The sequence below is a fragment of the Maylandia zebra genome, linkage group LG5 (assembly GCF_041146795.1).
Source record: "Maylandia zebra isolate NMK-2024a linkage group LG5, Mzebra_GT3a, whole genome shotgun sequence".
NCBI lineage: Eukaryota > Metazoa > Chordata > Actinopteri > Cichliformes > Cichlidae > Maylandia > Maylandia zebra.
Window position 1 is genome coordinate 28,381,718 of NC_135171.1, and position 9,421 is coordinate 28,391,138.

At 38.4% G+C, this 9,421-nt stretch overlaps 1 protein-coding gene across 1 annotated transcript; it reads left to right on the forward strand.

The window, feature by feature from the left end:
* Window positions 1-1,769: 1,769 nt before the first annotated feature.
* LOC101471066 (complement C1q subcomponent subunit C) lies at window positions 1,770-6,725 on the forward strand. Its single transcript, XM_024802486.2, has 7 exons — window positions 1,770-1,925; window positions 2,720-2,837; window positions 2,934-2,996; window positions 3,493-3,646; window positions 4,486-4,626; window positions 5,851-5,977; window positions 6,081-6,725. The coding sequence occupies exons 2-7, from the start codon at window positions 2,732-2,734 to the stop codon at window positions 6,213-6,215; spliced, it is 726 nt and encodes a 241-aa protein (XP_024658254.2). The 5' UTR covers window positions 1,770-1,925; window positions 2,720-2,731; the 3' UTR covers window positions 6,216-6,725.
* The last annotated feature ends 2,696 nt before the right edge of the window (window positions 6,726-9,421 follow it).

The window sequence follows — 9,421 nt, forward strand, 5'->3', positions numbered from 1 at the left end:
CATTTGGCATTAACTTTGTGAGCAGTTTGAACCAAATCTCAAGTATGTATGTCTGGTGCCTAAGTATCCCGAAACTGGGCGAAACTAAAACAATACTTTATACCGAAATAAACATCTCTTTGTATTTAGCTTGATGAGATGATGAGATTACAAATACTTTATTTATCATCAAATACTTTTTATATGATTTGAACCTACTGTGCGCTTACCTCTCATTGTCATGACTTCCTTTCATAGTAAAACCTACTTCACCCCATAACCAGCAGCAGGTTCAGTTTCCTCAGAGTCTCTTCCACCATGGACCTCACCAGCAGCAGCAGCAGCTTTATTTAGGTTACAGAATGTAAAGCAGAATGTGACAGACTATCACCCCGGAACTAAATAATACAAATACTTCCAAAATGTGAAGGCCGTCCTGTCTGCCATCACGCTAGCTGACCATAATGTGGACTAACACAGCTGTAGGTTTAAATACACTTCATTAGCAAGTAGCAAAATAAAAAGTAACACAGACAATACAATGTCAGTTTGTTTATTTAAAAAAGTAACTAAACTGATCACATTGCTTGTAATTTAAATTACACTGAAAAACGAAGAGCTTGGTCTGAGGGCAAAACAGTAAGCACAACATTATGAGTAATGCAGCAGGTAGTTATTCCAGGCAAAATGCATCACCATGGCAACCATAAACAGGGATACAAAATCAGAGCTGTTCCAAATCTAACTTAAACCTTAATCTTTTCCTAAATTGAGGTATTTTGTAATGCTTAAATTTAGCATAGTTCTTATATCCTCACCCGATCCATGTTATGAATATAAAAGTCTTTATTTATCCCAGAAGTCTGAGAAACTGTGTTACAACAACCAGTTACATTAAAACAAACCCCAAAAAACCAAGACATCAACAATGATACAAAATGTAGATTAAATATCATTTTAATGCAGATATTTTTGTATGATGCAATGTGATATTTTGTGTCCACAGAGCTAAAACACACGAGAAAGGGTTCATGCCTTATAGGTGGCATGCCATGGCATGCAGCACAACCTTTCACCACATCCACAGTGATTCTGTGTGAGCTGATGGAGGAATCCAAACTCATTTAAACAGCAGCAACAATGACAAAATCCCTCAGAAAGCAATGTAGAAGCCAATGATAATTCAAATAACAACATATTGAATTTGAGTCTTTGGCACATGCCAGTCTCCAAATGTTTTGACCTTTAAAGTGGAAAATATTAAGCTTGTGTATATAGAGAGGGATTAATATATAAAAGACCGTAAGGACAGAAAATCTTGATTAGCAAAATGGTAAAAAAAAATCCCCAGTAAAATTCATGTCCAGAAAAAAGAATCAATAGATTAGAGGTTGTGATTATTTCATTGAGTCTATGTGGTGTAATATTTTAGAATCGTGGAAAGGAAATTGAGTTGAAATGAGTTAAGGAAAAAAGGTGTAGGGAATATTAGTTCAGTTTGTTCAGTTTGATGATGAATAGACAATGGTGTGGTTAATTTTGTTTATTTAATTGGATTTCTTGACAATGACAAAACCACCCATTTCCTTATGCATCACCAAGACCTCACCTGACAACTGCAAACATCTGAAATGTTCAGAAATCTTTTGGAAAGATTAAAAGAAGAAAACTGGAGCCTTTTTTAAGGTTCTGGTAACTTTGCTAACTTTCTAGTTTAGGATTTGCTTCTCTGTTCTCTCTTTCTTTCTTGTGCTTCCAGCTGTCAGTAAAACCAAGAAATGCAGAACTTCATTTGCTCAGCATAGAAAATAATCAGTGACGTAAAGTTGCTGAATCTTTGCTTTTGGCTTTGGTTTCCTTGTGCGACTGTAACACGACTCCGAGCGTCTCTTCAGTTTGCGTTTAACTCATCGTGGTTGGTTTTATTCTCCCGTCTTTTCTCTCAGGTGAGGTTTCTACATTTATGATGAATTATCTGTTCAGCTACTGATTGATCTGTTTGTTACTCTGAAGCGTTCATTGAAAGGGTCTCCTGTTTCCCGTTTGTTTATTATGTTTGTGTGTCCCGTGCATTAACAGAGGAATTTAAATTCAATAACTGATTTAAAAAAACCTTTCTGTTTCTGACAAATAATTTTGCACTTGTTGCTATTTCAGCGCTTGTTTTTCTCCTTGATGTTGTCCTTGTTTCCTCCTCTCCTTTCATTCCTCTTTGTCTTTGCTTTCCTTTCCTAATCCATTCTCCTTATCCATGTGCCTAGAGCGATACATGACTTGTTATAAATGACTTATTGGCCTATAATCTGTGAAAAATATGACTAACATTTTTCTCATGAACAATATTAAGCTATTTTAAGCCAGAAAGAGTACATCTATCACAAGGTAGAAGCAAAGATACTGTTACATTTTGGGTACTTATCCAGGTGAAAAATGTAACTCACACTAAAAATGTCTTTTCAAGAGAGATCTGACCAAACATAAAATCACAGTTCTTTTAAAATAGCTTAAGGAATCAAAGAGGGTTTGATTGATTATGATGTCAGTACAATAATGTGGAGCCATAAAGATACTTGCAAAATATTCATTTCTTCATTTTATAGAAAAACCCTTCCTCATCACTACAGTCTATCTACCAATATAAGTTAAGACATTACTAATAAAAAAAACATCATTTTTCTCTTCTTTTGCTCCATTATTTGTTTGCTTCTCATCTTTTTCCATCACTTCTCCTCCCTCTCAGGATTTATCCATCATGCTCCACCATTGTTTCCTCACTGTTGGAGCCCTGCTCTCATTGGCAATATCCGGGCTAATCGCTATGGAGACCTGTCCAGCTACAGGGATGCCCGGAATGCCAGGCGAGTGCATTTTTGTGCACATGATTGTTGAGACTGATGTGTTTTTGTTCTCTATTGGTTTTTTGAGTTTCATTAGAACTTTCTGACCATCTTCAGGTATTCCTGGGCTTCCTGGAAGAGATGGTCGTGATGGACAAAAAGGAGAGAAAGGAGATCCAGGTATCTAGAACATAACTGTGTAAAAGCAGGTTATGATAAGGGAAAAATCATTTTGTCACCAATGTATCCTCTACAAAAGGAGAGAACAAACAAAGCGCTGTATTTAGGTCATTCAGCCAGCGCTTCTTAGGCCTGCCACACATATATTGCTGGGTCTTATCACTCACTTAGAAGCCTTCATCACCAAAACGATTCCACTGCAACCATAGATGACCATAGATGGCTCTGGAAGCAATCCCTGTGGCTAATGTTAGCAGCAGAGCTATGAATGCACAGATTCATACATCTGAACATTGGAATTATTGGGACTTGCATGTGATATAATCATCTGCAAAAGTCTGTCTGCTGAAACCAAAATGACTTCTGTTTAAGTGCTGGTCAGACTTACGGCTCCTGGATTAATTCAACTAAATGTCAGATTGTAATCCCTTACGTTACTGATCACCGAGGAAAGTAATTACATTAATGTACTAATGCTTCGAACTTGTTTCTTTAGGAACAAAGTTGCAAGGTGGTCTTGGGCCTCAGAAAGGAGAGAAAGGGGAGCTCGGGCCAGAGGGGCCCCCTGGTAAAAGAGGTCAGATTGGGGAGTCTGGGAAGCCAGGTACCCCAGGAACTGCCGGACCTCCGGGAGAACCAGGAGAACAAGGGTAGGTAAACAGTTCAACAGTTTACTCAGTAAACTGTCAAAGCTGGATTATACCCTGGCCAAATGAGACAACTGCTTGAGACCTAAAGCAGGTTAAATGCTTCTCCAGCTTTATGTGTGCTACATTAATTATATGAAACAAAAAAGGCCATTCCTTGATTTAACTATATGAAATGTATAACTGGTAATGAGTTTATTTTTTAAACCTATGTTTAATTCATTCATTCATTTTAATTAAATTTTGTGTAAAGAGTTCCAAATCAAAACAATAATTGCTTCAAGGCACTTCATATTGTTAAGTTAAGACTGTAAAATAATGTAGGAGCGAAGTCCCCCCCAAAATCAAACAACCCCTTATGAGTAAGCCCTTGACAACAGTAGGAAGGAAAAACTCCCCTTTAACTGGAAGAAACCTCCAGACTCAGGGAGGGACAGCCAAATGAGGGTCGTGGCATTTGGGAGGTGAGGGAGGGAAGGAAGACAGGACAAGTGGAAAGTGTGGAAGACAGCCAGAGATTAATAATTTCTCCACGGGGATCAATAAATTATACATTATTATTATTATTATTATTATTATTATTATTATTATTATTATAATAAGTAATGATTAAATGCAGAGTGATGTATAAACATGATGAGAGTAAAAAGAGGTGAATGAAGAAGCAGAATCATGCATCATAGGAAGGCAAGTATTGCAAAGGGAGGATTCAAGATGAGAGCATTATGTTCACTGTTAAAAACAAAACAAAAAAACAGTCCACTGCAGTTGTTCTGCATTAATTAGCTGCTTTAAAAAAATGGCACCCTGTTCTATTAAAAAAATACTCTCTGTTGCTGCAGGGCTGTTGTAGTCCAGCAGCAGGCGGCCTTCAGTGTGGCCAGAGCGACAAACCAATACCCAGATAAAGCCAGCGTCATTAAGTTCACGGATGCAATCACCAACATCAACGATGACTACAACATAAACACAGGACGCTTCAGGTGAGACATTTTTCTTTCAGGCCAGACCGATCACTGTAGGTGTGTTTGCCACTTTAATGTTGAATGATTAATGTTAGTTTTAAAATTGTAAAGACTCATTCGGCAGTGAAACGTGATGGCAACAATGATTCCTGCTCAAACTTTCATAATAATACATTTCACAATGATCATAGAGTTCAAGCACTCATACTATAACAATCAGAGACAACACTACCACACCATCATAATTATGATTTTGGAGGACTGCACATGAGCATGTCTGCTATTTTATTTAAATAGCACCGAATCACAAAAACTGTTGCCTCAAGGTACTTTATATTGTAAGTTAAAAACCATAAAGTAATACAGAGAAAAAACTTGCACTTGGCGACAGAGTGAAGGAAAAACTCCCTTTTAACAGGAAGAGGCTCTCAGCAAAACAAGGCTCAGGCAGGGGCACGCATCTGCTATGACCAGTTTGGGGTGAGGGGAGGAAAACAGGACAAAAGACAAAATGTGGAAGACAGCCAGAGATTAATAATAAGTAATGATTAAAAGCAGAGCGGTGTATAAACCTGCATACATCAAAACACTCATGCACAGTTAATTCCAGTCATCAAGCTCCACGTTCTTCTTGCTTCATGAGTTACACCAAGAGTCTTTGCATCCAGTCTTTGCGTCTTTCCCATCCACTCGATTCCCCAGATTTAGCACTCTGTGACTTCCTCTTGCCAAAAATCTTAACCTCCTAAGACCCCAGCTCTTCCATGGCATGCATTTTTAATTTCTCTTTGATATTTGGGGCATATTGGGACCTGATGAATGTAAAAACAAAGAATTACCAGAGGAGGTTAAGAGTTTAACAATAAAGGCTTTGAGGTTAGATTGGGTCTTCTACTGATTGCTCTAGAAAGCTGTCCAAATGTGCAGAAGCAAAGGAACTGAATTGAAACAGGCGTCAAAAGGCTTGAAACTTTATGGTCTCACCTTGTAGTTGCTGAGACACACTACATTGCAAAAAAAAAAATCACTCATCCATCCACATCACTGAACTGAGGGCATACCACCGGTGGAAGTCCAGTCCTGAAATTTCCTTGTTACCAAATATTCCAGAGTTAACTGTGAATAACATTTTGATAACTCCGCTGTTTTGAACAAAGTAATTCTGCCCAATATGACATAAGACATAAGAAACAAATCCACTTGTATAGAATCATCTTCATTGTGTTGTTGTGTCGCATGTAGGTGTCGGGTCCCAGGAACGTACTACTTTGTGTACCATGCCTCGTTAGATGAAAAACTGTGTGTGTTGCTGAAGCGTGACAACATGCTGCTGGCATCGTTCTGCGATCATCGGCAGGGAGGGAAACAGGTACAAGCATCAGACGATAACAATTCCTATTATTGGGTCAGAGTGTATTAACCTCTGAAATAGATATATCCTCCATTTAATTTTTGAACTCCGCTGATCCTAGGTGACTTCTGGTGGCCTGGCGGTGTACGTGTCAAAAGATCAAGAGGTTTGGTTGGAGACTAAAGACTACAGAGCGATGAGAGGAACACGAAACGGATACAGCATCTTCTCTGGCTTCTTGCTTCACTCTCACTGACCACCCCCAGGACAGGAAACCGAAAACAGTTTGACAGCTGAATGACTGAAACAACATGAAAACATTTTCTTACTGCTTCTTCACAATGATCATTTACCTTTGTAAAAGGCACAGAATGTTTATTTTTCATTTTCATTTTTATTCAGCGGCCAACATGCACCATTTTATTCTCTTTCTGCTGAATCAGCTCTGAGTTCCTATCAGTTGAAAAGCTGACACTTCAAATGGAGAAGATCTTTGTGTCTGTAACTGACTGTCGATGGTTCTGTCTAAAATTTGAAGTTTCTCTTGTTCAGTTTAATAAAGTTGGTTTCATACTCAGACTTTCTGCAGACTCAGTTGATATTAATGGGTGTGATTTTTAAATGCATTTCCAAACACAGTTTGATTTTTCTAATTTCCATCATTATCTCGAGTTCACATTTAAGCACAGAATGTCCCATCAGCTCCGTGCCTCGCTGTCACATAGTTTAAACAAACAAACTAAATAAAGAGCTGAGCATCAACCAAGCCTTTGTGTTGTTGTGATTCTTTGAATTAATGTCTCCATTTATTATATATTTTCCTTTTCTGTTCACTTCAAAAATGACCACACTTTCAATGATCACACACACACACACACACACACACACACACACACACACACACACACACACACACACACACACACACACACACACACAGCAAAGAGAACAAAATCAGTAAAAGAAAGTCGCATTTGAACAAACTAGCAGTAAAATTGATTGTCAGAGACTACATACATCATGAGGGAGAATACGACAAAGAATAGAGGGAGACAGACACAGGAGGGGATTAGGGCAGAGTGGACACACCTGGGAAAACAACTGGACAGAATCTAACCAATGAGACAGAGGAAGTAAAAGTGAACGCACACGAGAAGACGTAGTGGCCAGGACTAAGACATAAGAAGTTGACAGAACAAACAAAGCAGAACACAGGGAGACCAGTGAGACACAGGGACATGACTGGAGATACAGAAATGGATCACAAAAAGAGAACAAACTAGGATATGAACAGACGACAAACAGAGGATATGATACATGACCTGGGAAAACAACAACATACTAATATTACCAAAAAACAAACTTAAACACAAAAAATCAAATACAAAAAAAAATCTTAAAATACTGAGTTGGAGACCCAGAATGATGACAGGTACTATGTGATGTTCAATAAAACCTGTGGAATAGGTTTAGATGATTGTGGTGCATTAAGGTAACAATATCTATCCTCCACACTCTCAACTGCATGACCAGAGCAGAAATAGGGGATTTGCTTCGGTTGCTGATGAAAGGAAGACAGTCAGGGACTTAGTTTCCCCAGTATGAAGTGAATGAATGTGGAGGTGTTTGTTTACATCCAGCTATGAATGACTTATCGCACCATAGTTAGTGACCATGAGTGCACACATACATTACATTGTCAAAAGCATTCACTCGTCTGCCTTCACACACATATGAATGTCAGTGAAATCCCATTTTTAATCAGCTGGGTCTAATATGACGTCATCTGAGCTTTTACACCTATAACAGCTTCAGATCTTCTGGGAAGGCTTTCCAAGTTTACAGCTGTTTTTATGGAATTATTGATCATTCTTCCAGAAGTGCATTCGTGAGGTTAGACTGATGTTGGATGAGAAGGCCTGATAGTCTCCGCTCTAATTCATCCTAAAGGTGTTCAATCAGGTTAAGGTCAGGATTCAGTGTAGGCCAGTTAATTTCTTCCACACCAGACCTGCTCATCAATGCCTTTATGGGCCTAACTATATGCACTTATGTGCAGTTACGTTGGAACAGGACGGGATCATCCTCAAACTGTTCCCGCAAAGCTGGGAGCATGAAATTGTCCAAAATGTAGTATGCTGATATGTATGTTGAAGCAACATGAGTTCTTTTCACTGGAGCTAAGGGGCTGAGCACTGTAGCGCCTCTGGGAAAAACATGCTCACACCATAATCCCCCCCTCCACCAAACGTGGCACAATGCAGAAAAGGTCTCCTGGCAACTGCCAAACCCAGACTCGTCCATCGGATTACCAGACGGAGAAGCGTGATTCGCCACTCCAAAAAATACATCGTCACTGCTCTAGACTCCAGTAGAGGTGTACTTTACACCACTGCATCTGGTGTTTTGCATTACTCTTGGTGAGGTAAGACTTGCCTGGAACTGCTGGTCATGGAAACTAATTTCATGAACTTCTCTGTGCTTCAGGGAATGGAGCTAATCTCAAGGCCAACTGAAGTTTCAAGGTCTTTAGCAATGGAGTTGGCGACCTGGACACTACATGTCTCAGCATCTGCTGACACTGCTCTGTGATTACATCCTACCACTTCGTGGATGATTTGCTGCTGCGATCTAAAATGCAAGAAATGAAAAGAGGATATGAGAAGAGAAAATGCCAAACTAGCAAATTAACAGGATGCCATTATTAAAAATAAACACCAGCTACATAATGTGGAGCAAATCAAATATTTTGTGGAACAGATACCAACATCCAGAATGAGGTTAGGAGTTCAGCCGCACACTGCCTGGAAACACTGTGTTTTTCTGACAATAAAAAAGAAGTTGATAGAAAAACAGAACAAAATGTTAATTTAGAGGAAAGATTTTTTTAATCAGATGCCCTCAGTGATGCTTCATCATCAATTCTTCATTTGGTGGAGACTTCTCTGACCTTATCTGAAACAGTTTCACTTCCTTAGAAGGTTTCAGAAAAAAATTACTTTCTTGGGTAAAACTGACTAAATGCAATAATCATAAAGAATCAAATGAGAACAGAACAAACAGGGAAAAGTAGATAAATTGAAATATATAACATGCTGGAAATTACTGGTAGAATGTAAATGAGACTGATGGATGTAATTTCCATTTTGTTTTGCTATATTTTCACTTCACAATATTTTAATAACAATATATATTTGAGCCATTTAATTCAAAAGTTCTTTATTGATTAAATTTGGACTTAAAAACATAAAAACACAAAGACACTGATCAACTACAGCTGTCTTTGTCAGGACATTTGTCAATAAACATCATCCAAACTGAGTTATCCTGGTGGATGAGTTCTAAGAAATTTTCCCCCACCCCCAGTTGTTATGAAGAAGGGGCCAAAATGTTTTGTATCATGTATTTCAGCTTTAAAGTTGCCACCTCTTTAAAAACAAAAAACAAAAAAAAACAGTTATT